Source organism: Cebus imitator, unplaced genomic scaffold, assembly GCF_001604975.1.
Source record: "Cebus imitator isolate Cc_AM_T3 unplaced genomic scaffold, Cebus_imitator-1.0 Scaffold148, whole genome shotgun sequence".
NCBI lineage: Eukaryota > Metazoa > Chordata > Mammalia > Primates > Cebidae > Cebus > Cebus imitator.
Window position 1 is genome coordinate 1,219,016 of NW_016107463.1, and position 18,250 is coordinate 1,237,265.

The 18,250-nt window shown below is 44.3% G+C and overlaps 1 protein-coding gene across 1 annotated transcript in view; it reads right to left on the bottom strand.

Annotated features, from left to right (window-relative positions):
* TRAM2 (translocation associated membrane protein 2) overlaps positions 1-18,250 on the bottom strand; it is a 72,752-nt gene that overhangs the window by 9,362 nt on the left and 45,140 nt on the right. Inside the window, exons 3-4 of the mRNA XM_017542858.2 lie at positions 4,198-4,307; positions 3,571-3,687 (exon numbers count right to left, since the gene is read on the bottom strand). Of these exons, the coding sequence (XP_017398347.1) occupies positions 3,571-3,687; positions 4,198-4,307 (227 nt within the window). The remainder of the gene's footprint in view (positions 1-3,570; positions 3,688-4,197; positions 4,308-18,250) is intronic.

The window sequence follows — 18,250 nt, forward strand, 5'->3', positions numbered from 1 at the left end:
CCACTCATGAGCTAAGCAAGGCCTCAACAAGGTGGAGCAATCCCTCCTGTTCCCCCAGCAGCCTTCCTTTTGGGAGATAAACAAACAGAACCACAAAAACAGCAGAATTCATACACAGCACAGGCAAGTGCTATGCAGATTCAGACATATCTTATACTATTTGACCATCCAAACAACTGTGCACTAAAAATCTGCTCTAAAACAACTAGTCTGTTCGTAGAAACCAGTCCTGGTGCAAGCACCAGTGTTAAGAACGTTCCCTCTGCTAAGTCTAATATGAAGTCAGATATGGCAAGAAGTCAGACAGGGAAGACCAAACATCCACCCAACACCCACCCATTCTGCTTTCTCCAGTGGAGTGCTATTTTCTTTTTCCCTGAACAATGAATAGCCAAGCAAAGGTAGATTAAAAGTTGGAGGCTGACATTCCTGTAAAATTATTGGTGGTCCAGCCACACTCCCACTATTCTACCTCTGTATATGCGAGAGAAATGTTTCAATCAAACACCAAAATAATACTGTTATTTCTGGTGGGAAGAATTTCCTTTTGTGAACTTCTCTATATTGTCCACTTTTTAAAAATAATCATTTATGGTATTTATTAAAACAACCAATTCATTACTTTAAAAATGTTGAAGGCTGGAGAGAGAAGATGCATTTGCAGCTCATTCACTCATTCTCACAGCCAACATTTAGTGGGCACTTAGTACGTCCTAAGCACCGTACCAGGGATACAGTAGTCAGCATGGTGCCTGCTAGCAAGCAGCTCAGAATGCAGAGGGAGAAACAGACACAGAATACACCAACAAGAAAAGCACCAGCACAGTGCAGAAAATGCAAATTGATGGGGGGTTCTCTAAGGAGATGGTATTTAGGCAGAGACTTGGATGGGAAGAAGGAGTTGGCCATAGGATGGCAGGGGATGGAGCCCTTGAGCAGAGAAACCACGAGTGCAAAACCCAGGAGGCAGAACAGCCAGGAATGTTAGGGCAGAGGAGATAAAAATGGGGTTGTAGACAGTGAGATGAGACCAGCAAGGCTGACAGGGCCCAGATCACATGAGTGGGGAGGAAAAAATGATTTCACTGAAAGTGTGGCGGGGGCTTTTAAGCACGGGAATATATGGTTTTATTCCTGTTTTAAAAGATCCAGGTCAGGTGCAGTGGCTCACGCCTGTAATCCCAGCACTTTGGGAGGCCGAGGCGGGTGGATCACGAGCTCAGGAGTTCCAGACCAGCCTGGCCAACATGGTGAAACCCCATCTCTACTAAAAAAACAAAATTAGTCAGGTGAGTTGGCATGCACCTGTAATCCCAGCTACTTGGAAGGCTGAGGCAGGAGAATCGCTTGAAACTGGAAGGCGGAGGTTACAGTGAGCCGAGATCATACCATTGTACTCCAGCCTGGGTGAAAGAACAAAACTCCATCTCAAAAAAAAAAAAAAAAAAAGATCGATCTGGCTGATCAGGAAATGGATTGGGGTGGGAAGGTACAAGAGTAGAAACAGTCTCCTTCTAGAAAAAAAGATATTCAGTGTCCAGGCAAGAGATGACGGTGGCTTGGACTATACACATCAAGGTTTCTCGGCCTTGGCACTATGGACACTGAGGGCCAGATAATTCTTTGCTGTGGAGGCTGTCCCATCCATTAAAGGCTATACCACAGCATCCTGGCTTTTGCCCACTAGACACCAGTAGCAGATTGCCAAATGTGCAGTTGGGAGGCAGTGCTGGCAGGAACTGCCGATGAAATAAGAGTGACAGAAAGAAGAGTCACGAAAAATTTGCATCATAACAGAAAAATATGATTTAAAAAAACAAGCTGTTTTCATGGCTTTTACAGAACTACCTCTCTTCTTCTTCAACCATGTTCCTACCCGGAAGCAGGGTTCCGATGGAGGAGGGCAAGGAGTTGAGTGCTGTTAGGAAGAGTCCAGTTGGGGGTCACCGGAGCTTTCCATGGTCCCCTGGTCTCCATGCCTATTGAATATGTTGAGTGGGGAACTGGCTCTCCCCAGAATAAAAGACTGCCATGTGCCTCCCAAGAAAACCTATGTGCTCTCAAACTAATTAGCATCATGTTCAAGTCCTTGAAGAACAGCAAAGATAGAGCGGTTGAGCCTTTCACACCCTGGAAGAAGTGTTAAGCAACTTGGCTCCAGCCTCCAAATCTGGTCGCCACGTGTTACAGCGAGGGTGTAATGTCTGGGGGCGAAGTTGAAAGGATAAAAGTGATTCAGAGATGAGGCAACGCTTCCCCTGACCAGTGGTTAAACATCTTGGGTATTTTGAGGCTTCTCTGCTTCAAAGCAGCTTAGGGCTCTAGGGGTGGACATGAACTGAACGTCAAGGGACTGGGTGTGGTCTGAAACCCAGAAGTATAGGGACTTATGTGCACAGCACAACAGCAGGGATGCACAATTCAGTGTCCATCTGCCCCAGGGACTGTGAAACACAGTAGCCTTGCCAGAGAGGACAGAAGTCTTGGGCCCCTCATTTAAAATTCCTAGTGTTCTGCTTAGGAAAGCTGTTCTGTGACGAAATGATAATAGGAATAAAAACAATGTAGAAAAAGGACATGTTGACTCCAGCTTTGAGAATAGGAATTCAACATTCAGCTCCGGAGACAGAGTTCCTCGTGATGGCAGGGCCCATCACTGTCACTGAGAGAAGAGGAAGAAGGTGAGGGATCTGGGGAAGGCCGGGAAGGAAATCTTACAGAGGTCACAGAGTTGCTGAGTTTTCCAAGACCCAGGCATGGATTTCTCCGGGGGCCAGGTTACAGGAAGGTAGAGCTCCAGGTGGCGGTGGGTACCAACCCAACACCTCCTAGCAGGACAGTCAGGGTCTTGTTACAGCAAACTCCAAAGGAGCCTCCACATTCCTTTCTATGAGGGAATTTGCTGTATCAAAGGTCACTTGAAATAAGAGTCCTATTATGTAGAAAGGAGGGGTGGATAAATTGTCTGTCCTACAGGCATTTTGTTGCAACGGCATTGACTCTCACAGCATTTGATGAGCTGACAGGGTGAGGCTGGCCTCATTTATAGAAGGCCAACGTAGTAACACAAAGGGTAAGCTGGGCTTGGAACTCTACCTCCAACCCCAAGCTATCCTTGCTGCTTCAAAACCACAGAACCACAAGCATACTGCAAAATTTGAGCTTGGAACTCTTCAATCTATAACATGGGCATCAGAATGAACATAAAATATATCGTATGGGACAGTGTTTGTAGAAGGGCCTTGTAAAACAATACAGTGTTACATAGTTCCATGGTATCATTACCGTAATATTGTATAATAACTATAACAAGTGGTGACTGTTGAACAAGATGACTCTCTCCAGCTATAAAATGGCATCTATACCATCTGGTCTCTCTCTGCAACACCATGAGGATGCAGACACAGTTTCAGTTCTAAGAAGCAAAGAAGGTTCTAAGAAATTTGCTCCCCTTAACAGAAAAAGAAAAGGAGTAAGGGGTCCTTTGCAGTCATTTGATGAGCAATCCCAGAGCTGCAACCGCCCCTTGGTCTGAGCTCTCCCCCTGCAGCAGTCCTGAGAAAGGCTCACCGTCACCACCACGTAGAAGCACCAAATCACTGAGGTGAGATGAAAGACGACCAGCTGTCCAGATTCATTGAACTTGCTGTGTTTGACCTTGGAGAGATGAAGCCGTTTGCTGATTTTCTAAAGAATAAAGAAAACCCCTCATATTAACATACAAATGTATCCATATTGGGCAGTTTTCAAACTCTTGTTTTCTTCCCACAAAAGGGTTGAACATCGTTAGAAGTCTGCAGCTGGCCATAATCCAAGTTATCTGGTGTAAGCCTACTGTGTGCATACAGTGCCTGGTCTAAGGTAAGCATTTTTAGAAAGTGCCAAGATGAGTGTCTCCAGTCTACGTGTAAAGAAAACATCCCCGATTACTCTATGTGCGACAGACCCATAAGGACACCATCTCCACACAGCTTTCTCTCTGTGTAATAAACACTGCTGTCCCATATGCTGATTAAAGGACGTTATGAGAGGGAACAGAAACCAAAGTGCGGTGATGGAAGCCCGGGCAATAGGCCCAAGCAGTGTAAGGAAGTTGAAGGACGAACAGGTGCAGAGCTGCGGTTTCTCCAGGGCCAGGTCCTCCACCCCAAGGCACCTCCCCAGCTTCTGATTTCAGAATCCAGACATGTCACTTACATCTAAAATGTACTCCTGAACCACAGCATGCAAGATGATGGTGATGAAGATGTAGAACAAGATTGTGACCAGGTCCTTAGGGCCATAGTGGTAGTGCACGGTCTCACTGTCTGTGGAGGTAATAAAAGTCCCATCAGCATCCCTGAGGGAAGGAAATACTCCAGGACCCAAAACTGAAAGGAGATGGGAAGCAAAATGTGCCATCAAATGCTACCCATTTGCTATAGCTCCAGACTCGGAAGGAGGTTTCTGCCCCAGAATCCTACCCACCCTCTGGTCTTAGCCCTTGGAAGCACCAATGGAGGCAGCTAAGGAGAACCAAGTACATGGCTATATCATGGTAATAGTATCTCCAGAGTCTGAGCATCGGAGCACAGTGGTTAGGATCCAGGGTTGGAGACCACCAATCTCCATCACTGCCTCTATCACACCCTGTGTGGCTGTGGATAAAGGAGTAACCTCTTTAAGCCTCAATTTCCTCGGCTGTAAAATGGGACTATGGTTAATGCTTTCCAAGAAAGCACAGCATGGGGCTAAATGTGGACTCAGAAGCTGGGCTGCTGAGTTTGTATCTGTCCTATGTGACCCACAGGTATCTCCATGTGTGACCTTTCCGTGCCTCAGTTTTCTCATCTGAAAAGTGAGCGTAACATTTCCTGCATAGTAGGGTTATTGTGAGAATTAAATGAATTAATAAATGTGAAGTGCTCAGAACAGTGTCTGGCACATAGTAAGTGCTATATATGCACTTGCTATTATTTTTGTTGTTGGGCTATTGTAAGGATCAAATGAGATAATTTGCTGACAACAGTGCCAACAATTTACAGTAAGTCTGCAATAAATGGTGGCCTATTAAAATATGATTTAATAGTAATAAATTAGATAACATCCCAGGTATAGAAATCTAGTGAAACTCTGCTATTGCTGCCTAGGGACAGAGGAGAATCTGCATCCTTGCTCCAGTCAGTGGGCAGCAGGCTGCAGGGCTGTGAGCCTGGTGGCCGTGAGCCTGGTGGCCATGTGCCTGGGTCTGGGCTGCTCTCTACAACCCCCACCCCCCCCGCAGGCAAATGGCTGCTCTCCAGCTGTGCTGCGTTCGCTCTGAGTCACACACACATGAGTCATCTCACTGCTGGGATGCATTTACCAGAAGGTAGGCCAGGCTCAGTTTGTTTCAGGGTGGCCAGGGAACACATTCAAGCTGATTGGGTCACTCTGGGAGTCCACCCTAACCTCAGCCACCCTGGGCTGGCAGAATATAACAGTGGACAGTGGTGAGGGGGTGGGGGGAGGTGGCGAGAACAGAGAGAACATGATCTTTGAAATCAGACAAACTTTCCTTTTTCCTCTCCCTCTTCCTTTCCACAAAGACCTACTCTATGAGAGGCACTGAGCTAACTGTTGAAACATAGAGATAAAAGACACCACCCCTGGTTGCAAAACATACAGTACAGCAGGGAGACTGACAGACAGATGTACCCTACAGACAGGCAGCGCTCCCAAGAGGCAGACACGGTGAGCCACAGTAGGCAAGGGCCCCACTCTGGCTAGGATGGAGGATGTGGGTAACTGCTCAATGGTCAGAGTGAACAGAACAGCATTGGAACTCGGGGACAGGCAGGGAAGGCTGGTGGGGGGCATCCTGGCTAGAGAAAGCAGCATTTACAAAGAATGCAGGGACTGTGGCTGGAGTGCTGGGGGCAGAGGGGAGGTCACCGTGGCAAGTGGCGGGCTGCTATGCATGGCCTGTGTGCCATGTGAAAGGGTGTGGACTTTATCCTGAAGCCAACGTGGAAACATCGAAGAATTCAAATTAAACAGGAAAATGATGACATTTGCATTTTGGAACATTTACTCTGGCAGCAGTGAACATGCCTGGAGGTAAGAACACCAGTTAGAAAGTTGTTCCTGTGATCCAGGTAAGAAACCACAGGTCCTGAATCAAGGCAGGAGAAGAGACAGGAAGGAAGAAGGAGGGCTGTCAGGGAGAGAGAACTGATGAGGCTTGGCAACCGAAGACCAAAGGGCTGGGATCCAGGATGGGGCGTCAGGCACTGAAGATCCGAGGAGAAGACATGAAGATGCGGGAGAGGAGACTCACAGCCCAGCCTTTCTGCTCTACCACGTGTGAAGCCAGGATTACATTTTCCTTGCCTTCTTCATAAAGAGACCAATTAGGTGGCCACATATTTTGAAATTATAAAATAACTAAACACAGTTTCATCATCAAGATCCTCCTTACTGGGCAAAATTGGATTTATACTCAACCAAACAAGCACAGTCCAAAAATCAGTGAAACAGTGCCTGACAAGACCTTAGAGTATCCATTTTAAAGCCCTTTAAGAGGGTCACCTGCCATTCTTGATCCCAAATACTAGGGTTCCAAAGAGATGTGACCATAGTCCGAAATCCTTCTTGAAACTAGAATGAATGTAGAAATAAACACAGACTTGTGTTCCCCTGCCATTGAGAGCTGCAGACATGCATCTTCATTAGCTGAAAAACCACACACAGGGCTCCATGCTGGGCACTGGGAGATGGCAGTGAGCCACATGGGCATAGCCACTGCCCTCCTGGAGCTTAGTGGGGACACACCAAATCCTCATACACTTAAACACCAGCAGCCAAAGAACTGTAACTCAACCACAAAAAACAAACAAATTAAAAAATGGGCAAAGTTCTTAAAGAAACATTTCTCCAAAGAAGAAATACAAATGGCCAATAAGGACATAAAAGATACTCAATGCCACTCATCATTAGGGAAATGCAAATCAAAACCGCAAGGTTATCTCCTCACACCCATTAGTCTGGCTACAAAAATAGGGGGGAAAAAACAGAATACAACAAGTGTTGGTGAGGATGTGGAGAAATTGGAAACCTTGTACATTGTTGGTGGGAATGTAAAACGGTACAGCCACTACAGAAAACAATACAATGATTCTTCAGAACGTTACAAATAGAATTACCACATAATTCAGCAAGTCCACGTCTGGGTGTTGGGGTAATTGAAGGCCGGATTTCAATAAAATATTTGTACATCCATGTCCATAGCAGCATTAAGTACAATAGCCAAAAGGGTGGAAGCAACGCAGGTGTCCATTGATTGATGAATGAATAAACAACATGTGCTGTACACACACAGAAGATGATTCAGCCTTTAAAAAACAGGAAATTTTGACACATGCTACAACATAGATGGACCTCAAGGACATGAGACTAAGTTAAATACGTCAGTCACAAAAGAACAAATACTGCATGATTTGACTAACATAGGAGTTACCTAGCCTAGTCAAATTCAGACACAGAAAGTAGAATGGTGGTTACCAGTGGCTGGGAGTGAGGGGAATGGGAGGGTTATTTAATGGGCACAGAGTTTGCTTTGCAAGATGAAAAGAGTTCTGAAGATTGGTTGTACAACAAAGTGAATGTACTTAACACTATTGAATTGTACACTTAAAAGTGGTTAAGACGATATGTTTTATGTTATTTGACAATTTAAAAAACAACAACAAAAACCTTGTAGCCAGGTGTGTCAATGCTCTGAAGTGGACTGAAGGCTGGGGGTGTGGAGCAGAAGGCTGGGGACCTGCAGAGGTGGGAGATCAGGAAGGACCCCTTAGAGGTCAGGGCAAGACATGTGGATTGTACCCTAATGGAATGAAAGCTACTGGAGGATTCGAGTCACATGTTCATAGAGACCTCTCTTCCAGCCACAGGGAGAATGGGTTAGAGTGGCAAGGCTGGAAGCCAGGAGAGCAGTCAGGAGGCGCCCATGGGAATCCCAGGCGGAGCAATGGGGGAAGACACGTGCGCCAGATAGATTCCGTGATGGAATCGAAAGAATGGAATCGAAAGAACCAGCTAACAGGCTGGCTATGAGGATTGATTCTCAAGTTCCTTCTGGAACAGTATCTATATTCTGTAGCCTCTTTCATGGTTTTAAAATTCTGCAACATGCATTGTCTTTTCTGATCATTGTAACTATCTCATGAGATAAGGGAAGTGAACGAGGAAACAGCGTTCACAGAGTTAAGAGACGCAGTCCATTTCTTGGGTTTCCTCCTTCCTAGAATCCTAGTCCAGTTATCAAATGCCACCTCAAGGTCAACACAGCCCCCCATCCCACTCCAACACAGCTCAATTTCTGGTAATATGCCATTCTTCTGACCTCTTATTCCTACAATCATAAGAAACAGCTTCATACACAAATACTCAAAAGCTATATTCACACAAATTATCTCCATGGCTTCCCTCCTTATCTGCTATCTTCCTACTTTTTGTTTTGTTTTGTTTTTGAGACAGGGTCTTGCTCTGTTACCCAGGCTGGAATGCAGTGGCGAAATCTCGGCTCATTGCAACCTCCGCCTCCTGGGTTCAAGTGATTCTCTTGCCTCAGCCTCTCAAGTAGCTGAGATTACAGCCATGAGCCACCATGCCCGTCTAATTTTTTTTTTTTTTTTTTTGTATTTTTAGTAGAGACAGGGTTTTGCCATGTTGGCCAGGCTGGTTTCGAACTCCTAACCTCCGGTGACCCACAAGCCTCGGCCTCCCAAAGTGCTGGGATTACAGGTGTGGGCCACCACACCCAGTCTTATCTTCCTACTTTTGATCAGAGGAGGAAAGTATTAGGTTGATGCAAAAGTAATAATAAATTGGCTTGGCCCTTTCCGTTTTCGCAGAGCTATAGAGGTTGGTTGGACCTTTGTGGCCTTCCAGGTGCCTATAAACAAACTGATGTTTTTGATTTTTTTTTTTTTTTAATTTTGGTTGATACTCGTTATTATAAAAACCCTCACACTACCCAAGATAGAGCTCCCACTTCTTTTAGACTGCCCCTGTCTTGCATGAGCTCTCAAAAAGAATAGCAATCCTTTGGCAACAATCTATTGATTTTTTTAGATGGGTAAGTCCAGTACATCTCTAGGCTATGAGGCCAGAGAGGTGACTCTGACTTTGGATCAAAACAAAATGCCTACAGGGACCAGGAGGAGCATAAATGAGCCAGGTAGTCCAGGTATCTTAGATAGCTGCTTTCAATACAGAGGCCCACCGCATGAAGCAGGTGATATTCTTCACTTCCACAGAGAAATATGCTTTCCACTGTTTTTCTTTAAATGTATCACCCTCTTGGTCTATCTTTCACATCTCCACTTTGAGAGAGAAACAAGTTTAAGAGATATCCACTGACCTTTTAACCTCACTAAAATAAATACAAGTTAAAACTAAGATCAATGGTAGTGACAGGCAGCCTCGGTGTCAGGGACACACTACAGAAGAGGGGCACACCCCATACTGTGTCCTGTAGGGGTAAGGGATGTAGTCGCGAAGCTGTGTCTCAGCCACTGTGGCTACAGGAGAGGCACAACCCAGTGGCCGGATTCCTAATATTTCAAAAGCAAAGAAAAATCTTTACATGAAATCATCTGATTTTAAAGTGCTGGTGACTAATTCAAAATTTTTAAAAACACTGTATGGGCCAACACCAAGCTGGCCAAAGAAAACACATCCGTAGGCCAACTCTGACTACAGGCTACAGATTTGTAACCTCCAACCTTCATGACCCCGGGTACTTTTCCAACACCAACACTCTATGAGCCTTTTTCCTATATAACCCTGTGGAGTACGCCGATATGCTCTAGTGTAGGAATGAATCTAGCTTTAGAAAAAAGCACCTTCAATAATGACCTTCCCACCATAGTGGATTATCCCACCTCCCATCAAAAGTGATGGTTATCTTTGATTACAGTTTAAAAGATATCTGAAATGATCAGAATCTTGGCTGTTTTGACCACGTCTGTGAGCAGCTGTCCCTTTTGGGGAGTCACATTCTGCTTGACCTCCTGCACTGTTTCCTATGACTAATAGATATTTTCCTGTTTCCTTCTGATGTCACCTGCAAGTGGCTTCTCCTGTTTGCCTTTACATATCCCAATCCTGTCTGGATCCCTCTGTGTGGTTTCTGACCTCCTCTGCACTACCTGAGCTGGTGTCCACTTATTACTGCCATCCCATCTGCTTTTGAGAACTCATTAGAGCCTGGGCAGGCATCTTCTGCTTCTTTTGTCTGAAAGCTAGTTGTTTAAAGAGCATCACTGTACTCCCAGTTTCTTTCCTAAGCCCTGCAAATCTGGATCTGTAAAATTTTCTTCTATTGGTTTCTGTGCTAAGAGCCAACTCTGTTTTCGTATTATTTTGAATCTTTTACACCATATATAAATCTGGAACTTAGATATGGAAACACCACCACAAACAAAATCAAGAGGCAAATGATCACCTGGGGAAAATATTTACAATTCAGATCAGAGACAAAAGGCTAATCTTGCTAATATGTAGAAAGTTGCTCTGATTTCACAATAAAAGGATATTTTTAAATCTAGTAGAAATGGACAAAGGATATAAACAGACAAGTTACAGAAAAAAGAAACACAGAAAAGATGGCCCTTATACATTTAAAAAGTTGCTCAGCCTTACACAGAAGAGATATGCAAATTACAACTATACTACGATACCATTTCATACCTATCAGATTGGCAAAAATCCAGAGCTTGACAATATATTCTTGCTAAGGCTGTGGGGAAACAGGCTCTTTCTTACACACTGCCAGCAGGAATGTAAAACAGTACCACCTCTTTGGAGGGCAAGTTGGCAATTTCTATTGAGATTGCAAACACATCAATCCTTTGATGCAGCAATTCTACTTCTGGAAATTTATCCTGCAGCTGGTACCTGCTACAGTCAAAATGACATGTGTTCAAGGTTATATGCCACAGCACTGTCTTTAATGGTAAATGAATGGAAACAACTCACATTGTTTTATCTATCAGGAACTGGTAGATAAATTATAGTTATAATACACCAGGGTTACTCAACATGTGGCTGTGGGCCAAAAGCATCAGTAACACCTGTGAGCTTAGAAACGCACATTGTTGGGCCCTACCCCAGATCTACTGGTTCAGAAACTGGAAGTAGGAATCCATATTTAACTACACCTCCAGGTGATGCTGACCCAGAAAAATTAAAAAAAATATATTTACGTAAGCAATGGAGCTATTTAAAAACATCAGAGAGAAACGAAATCAAGAACAGGTAAACTGTAACCAGGGAATTTACGAATCAGAATAGTGGTTACTATGGGAGGGGGTGCTGACTGGAATGGGCAGGAGGAAGCTGGAGTGCTGTATCTTGATCTAGGCTAGAGCTGCATGGGTGTATACATACATAAAAATTCATCAACATGGGCACTTGGCTGCATGCATTATATCTCAAAACAAATTTTTAGAAAGCTGATGATGCTCTCTACATATTGATATGAAATGATATCTAGGATACATTATTTGGTGGAGAAAAAAAGCTAGGTACAGAAGCAGCATATAGTATTCCACCTTTTACGTAAGAAAGGGCAGGAAAGAAAAGTATGCATTTGTATTTGCATAAAGCAACACTGGATGGCCAGTTAAGAAATTCTGGAAGGGTACTCAGGACACAACAGTGACTGCCCACAGGGTGTGGGGGTGATAAAGAAAGGGAGAGCAGGGTGGGAACAAGACACTCCCTCTGTAGTATGGACTGGACGGGGCGCAAGGAAGCTAGGAAGTAAGAAATAACCTTACTTGGTCTAGGTGCAATTGGTACAAAAAACCTTGACCTATGTTAGACCTGTACAGAAAAAAGTGTTTTAATACAGATTTGTACTTAAACCGTGTGAATGTATTTTTATTCAAAAAATAATTTTTAAGTAAATAAGTCTTCAAATTCTTTCTGCTTTGTACAAATAAAGTAATGTCTTCTCTACCTTGTTGCTCTATTTTGTTTTTTTCCATAGGGACCCAGACGAGGCATGAAAAGACCTGAAGCTCACTTCTGGAGCCGCCACTTGTCTGTCATATGATCCAGGATGTCTCAGTTACTCCTTCTCAACAATGGGATAAAACCATCTACCTTTTCTCATAGAGCTATAAGAACAGATAAGTGACTTATACATCGTAAGGCGCTATGTGAATAGATGAAATCATTATGCTTATTTCCAACAGAAAGAATCAGAAGCTAAAGGAACGGAAAAGTCACTTGCTCTGTGCCATACACGGTACTGAGCACATCTCATGGTGACCTTTACTCTTAAGAGTAACCCCACGTATTATTTCCGTTTACTGAAATGGCAGCTAAGACGCAGAGGTGAGCCATCACTGTGTCCCCAGGACCTGCAGCTAGGCAGGAGTGAGGAGCCAGGACTCCACTGTGCTGCTGATGACAGGGCCAAACCCGTTAGCTCCCCACCAGGCCTCTCTGCCTCCTGACACCCCTTCAAATCACACAGAGGGTGTACTTGTTAAACCCTGGAGGTTTGCCCCACTCCCCCAGGTGGCAGGGAAAAAAGAGGAGCTTAAGACAGGTATGGTGCATGCAGCTTCCAAGGGCAGCATTCTGACCTCCACCCCTCCCCTCTCTCCAGGCTGCTGGCGCATTCCCTCTATGGCCTCCCAACCTGGAAGATGTGACCAGCAGTGTTTTGACTACAAGCATCACCATATCACCAGTTCTGACACATGAGCACAGACACACACATACAGAGGCTGTTATGGGTTGAATTGTGCCTCCATTAAAAAGTATTTGAAATCCTAATTCAAATAGAGTCTTTACAGAGATAAATTAAAATGAGGTCATTAGGGTGGGACCTGTTTCAATATGACTGGTGGTCTTCTAAAAAGGGAGAAATTTAGACAGAGACAGACACAAACAGTGGATAGATGATGACAAGAGACACAGGGAGAAGATGGTCATTTACAAGCCAAGAAAGTCCTAGAACAGAACCTTCCCTCACAGCCCTCAGAAGGAATCAATCCTGCCACCCTCTTCATTTCAGACTTTTGGCCTCCAGAACTGTGTGACAATACATTTCTGTTGTTTAAGCCACTCAGTTTGTGATACTTTGTTATGGCCGTCCTGGGAAATACACACAGATGTCAGAGAATTAAAGGTCTGACAGATCTTCAAAGTAACCATTTTAACCCCACACTGCATGCTTTGAAATATATTTTCTCCAATTTTATAGTAAGGAAGGAAGATAAAGAAAGGATACTTCCATGACATAAAACAATGTAGCAAAGATGAATGAAGGGTTGAAGAGAAGTTGGTAAGATCTTGGGCTTTTGGCCCAGGCTGGAGTGCACCATCTCAACTCACTGCAATCTCTGCCTCCCAGGCTCAAGGGATTCTCAGCCTCCCGAGTAGCTGGAATTACAGGCATGCACCACCACACCTGGCTAATTCTTCTTCTCCTTTTTTTTGCATTTTTAATAGAGACTGAGTTTTACTATGTTGGCCAGGCTGATCTTGACCTCCTGACTTCAAGTGATCCCCCTGCCTTGGCCTCCCAAAGTGCTGGGATTACAAGCATGAGCCACTGCGCCCAGCCTGCACTGCTTTCTTGATGGACCATTCCTTTTTATAAGGCTGTAACTCTCCCTACAGCTTTCCAGAAAGAAATATACAAAGATGTCTAGGTGCTAGGCACATACTACAGACTCCACTGTACTTCACAGTTCCATGGCTTCTGCATACAACATGCCCTGGGCATGACACACGCATTCTGTAGGCTGCCTCAAGTGAAGAATGTTTACAGCTGGGGGAAGATGCAAACTTTTTAACATTCATTGACAGCTATAAAAAAATACATAGTCTCTGAAGAATCACATTAAAAAAATTTTTAATTAGGGTTTTTTAAAAAACTTACCTGAAAAATAAACAATTTCAACAAACCCATTGTTAAACTGATAAAAATTGTTTCACTAAAAACAACTGCTTAGGAAAACAATTATCTGGCTGTGTGTTGTTGCTCACGCCTGTAACCAGCACTTTGAGAGGCCAAGGCGGTGGATCACTTGAGGTCAGGAGTTCCAGACCAACCTGGCCAACATGGTGAAACCCCATCTCTACTAAAAATACAAAATTAGCCAGGTGTGGTGGCATATGCCTGTAGCCCTAGCTACTCGGAAGGCTGAGGCAGGGGACTCTCTTGAACCCAGGGGGTGGAGATTGCAGTGAGCCAAGATAATGCCACTGCACTCCAGCCTGGGCAACAGAGAGAGATGCCATCTTANAAAAAAAAAAAAAAAAAAAAAAAGGAAGAAAGAAAATTTATCCTACCTAGATAGGAGAAGAAACGATTTGATCAGGAGAAATAGAAAAGTGAAGTTCAAGTAAAAATGTGAGGTGGGGTTCAGGTCTGAAAGTGGGCGGGGTGGGGGAAGAGCAAGATGATTCACTGGAAGAGACATTTGAGGGCTCAGTGCAGCAGTTCAAAGATGTGGGTCTGCAGGCTCTGGCCACCATTCCTGCCGATCACAGGCTTCAGGCTGGTTAACAATTAGCCACAGCAACTCAGTGGCTCCGCTTATTTAAACGTCTACAAGCTCCACACGAAATGAGATAAATTATCAGAGCTGTGACAGGGAATTGGATAAAATCAAGTTGCATCTGAAGAAGGCACTTCTAGGTTGCACGTAGGTGTTCACTGTGTGAAAATTCATTGAGCTGAACACATGATTTGTCTACCTTTCTGCACAATTGTTACACTTAATAAGTTTTAGTTATTGGGGGAAAAATCAAGTCCAGGGCTTGCCATAAGTCCTGGGTCAGAGGCTTCCCACTTTGTCAGATGGCCAACCAATAAGGCCAGGGACACTGGGGGCCGCGGTTTTTCTCTTATTCATACAAATAGGACCTCAGGGTCAGAGATCTTTGTGGCTGTTTGGCTCAACAGGGCCAGGACAGAGCCAAGTCTCTGCCTCCCTGGTTGGGACTGCCTATGCCCACTGCCCCATTTGACAAACCCAGCTTTTCTAAAGCTTTCACGAACCCTGGTGCTGTACAGGTGTGAGCACCCCAGCCCCTCCTTGGCTCTTACTGGTGCATCCTTGGGAGCACGAATCAATTATCTGAGCCTCAGTTTCCTTGGCTGTAAAAGGAGCAGGCCAGGCTCACTGAGTCTTAAGTCTTCTCCAGCTGTATGGGCCGCAGGTTAGACAGCTTTCATCCATAATCAAGTATGGTTTCCATCTCCAGAGCCACGGCTGCCCACCTGTCTCTTTCCTTTCTTGACCCCCATGAGCTCATCGTACAAACGGGGGCACAGCTTGATATGTGATGCCAATCTTTCAAGTGTGTGATACAAGCAGAAGACAGCACTAATTTCTGCCAACCAGCAAAGGGAACAAGAATCATTTTGGGTCCTGGACAAAGGCCTTTGGCTGAATGAGGCTTTAAAACCATCTGTCTGAGGTTGTTTTGACTGCAGTGAGTCTCATCCTAGAAGAGGCTGCGAGAACAATGGCCAAGCTATGGTGTAAGAGGTTCTCAGGCCTTTCATCTCTGGCTGCAAAACACAACAGAGCAGATGGTAGTAATAAAGCCAGTTGGGATCCACAGGGCCCAGGGATGGATCCTTGTCCCCTTTGATCACTGCAAAATAAACCCTTCTCTGGAAGAGCTCCCTCAACCCCAGCTTTGGTGTTCGAGGTGTGTAGCAGCAGGCAGGCTGAACAACGTCAAAGCTACCAGGGCTCCTTCCCACGCTGCTTTACAAACATGTACATGACTTCTTAGGGAGCTGTAGCCCCAGCTAGAAACAAACTCCAACAGTGATACTCCCCACCTCCCCTCACCTTTATCAGAATGAAATGTTTATAGAAAAACCAAAATTAGAAAAGGACAGAAAGATGCAAATGAGTTACTTGGTTTAGGGGTTTCCTATCTTACCTTTGAGGTTAGAAAGGCAGGACTATTTGAAAGCCTAACTAGAAATTTTCACCCCCCTCACTTAAGGCCGTGCTTCTCAGGCTTTATGGGGCACAGGAATTTCCCGAGGTTCTTGTTAAAATACAGGTTTTGATGCAGCAGGTCTGGTGGGGCCTGAGTCTGCGTTTCTCACAAGTTCCCAGGTGGTGCCAATGGTGTTGGTCTATGGAAAATCTGAGTAGCAAGCCCGTAAGAGGACTCCCAGGGCTTCCTGTCTACAAGAACCACTGGGGTTGAGGCAGTGATCATCACTCTGTATTTTCCAGATGGGCGATGGAGACCCAGGTATTAAGTGTTTTGCCCAAGACAATTCAGCAAATTAGTAGCACAAGCCAAGACAACCTCATGGCTAAGTGCTTAGCCCGTTTGGGCTAAGATCAAAAAGGAAGCCAGCAGGTCTGGAGTCTGCCTGTGGGAAGAATCGAACTTGTCTTTTCTGACCTTTATAGTCTTTATATTTCTAATCACACATTAGATATTTTGTGGTAGTTTAATCAGAAAGAAGACTCAGAGTGTGTAACAGTAAGACCAGAAAACTCACATTTTATTCCATGCTAGAACGGACTGAGCAGGGTAAATGGTTGTAGCCAGTTAAATTTGAATTTCAGATAAATGATTAATTTTCTAGTATAATTCTATCCAGTGCATAATTTGGGATGTACTTATACTTTTTAAAAGGCATTTATTGTTTATCTGAAAATTTAACTGGCAGTCCTGAATTTTTATTTGCTAATAGAATGGCAAGTAGGAATGAGGATAGCAGAAAGCTGGTAAAGGAATATTTCCTGCTTCATCATTGCTGACCTTAAAGAAAACCTCAAGGGCACCAGGGTGACAGGGGCTCCCCTGGGATGCATAAGATGTGTCATTGCCACTACCATGTGCATCTCTCTGCATGAAGCTTAACTTTTTTAACCAGCTGATTATAATGCACAAAATCATAAATTTATAGCTGGTGTTATGAGCTAAATTGCGTCTCTCCCACCTCCACCAAAACTCATGTTGATGTCCTAACTCCCAGCACCTCAGAATGTCACCTTATTTAGAAACAAGATCTCTGCAGATGTAGTTAGTAAAGATGAGGTCACTGTGGAGTAGGTTGGGCCTCTAATCCAATATGACTGTGTCCTTATGAAAAAGAGAAATTTGGACACACAGACGGACATGCACACAGAGAGAATTCCGTGTGAAGACTGGCATTGCGCTGCCGCACGCAAAGGAGGGGAGGCCTCCAGAAGCCAGGAGGGAAGCCTGGACCAGGTCCTTCCCAGAGCCTTCTGAGGAGGCAGCTCGGGCTTAGGCCTCCAGAAGGCTGGGATGATAAATTTCTATTGTTTCGGCCACTTGGTTTGTGGTACTTTTGTTACACTAGCCCTAGGAAACTAATACTAGCAGTTGGGAAGAAGAGAAGGAAGTATAGAAGAGGAGGGAGTTACGACAAAACAAAACAGTCAAGAAAAAGCATCACCCACACTAATTACTAGCTTTGTTCCTTAGAAAAAATGTCAGCTGAGGAAGACACAGGGATTTGGAAATGATGGACCCCCTTGTATGAAAACAGTCACTGGCTCTACTAAAATTCAGTTTTAAATGTTAAGTTGACCAAGTTACACACTACTTAAGGAAGAAACCTTAGAAGTCAGAATTTACGGCTGGGCGCAGTGGCTCACACCTATAATCCCAGCACTTTGGGAAGCATAGGTGGGTAGATCACAAGGTAAAGAGATCGAGACCAGCCTGCCCAACATGGTGAAAACCTGTCACTACTAAAAATGCAAAAATTAGCTGGGCATGGTAATGCGTGCCTGTAATTTCAGCTACTCAAGAGGCTGAGGCAGGAGAATTCCTTGAACTCAGGAGATGAAGGTTGCAGTGAGCTGAGATCGCGCCACTGCACTCCAGCCTGGTAACAGAGCAAGACTCTGTCTCAAAATAAATAAATAAATAAAATTTAAAAAGAAGTCAGAATTTACCCAGGCTCTTCAAAAAAAAAAAAAAAAAAAAAGGTACATTTCTAAGAGTGGAGAACAATCTAAAGAGATTTTGAGGAGGGTTTTAAAAATCACAACCTTAACAGACTTGTTATTGTAAAGTGTTTTTTCCCATGAGAAGTTTGCTTACCTCCAATTCTTACAAACCAAACATTACCGTATTGGGTTAGTGATTAAGGAGCTCAAAACAAAATTAAGCATGCTATTCTGATTTCATTGTCTCTCTTGATTATTTGCTTGTCATATTTCCAACAGCCCCAAATGGCAAG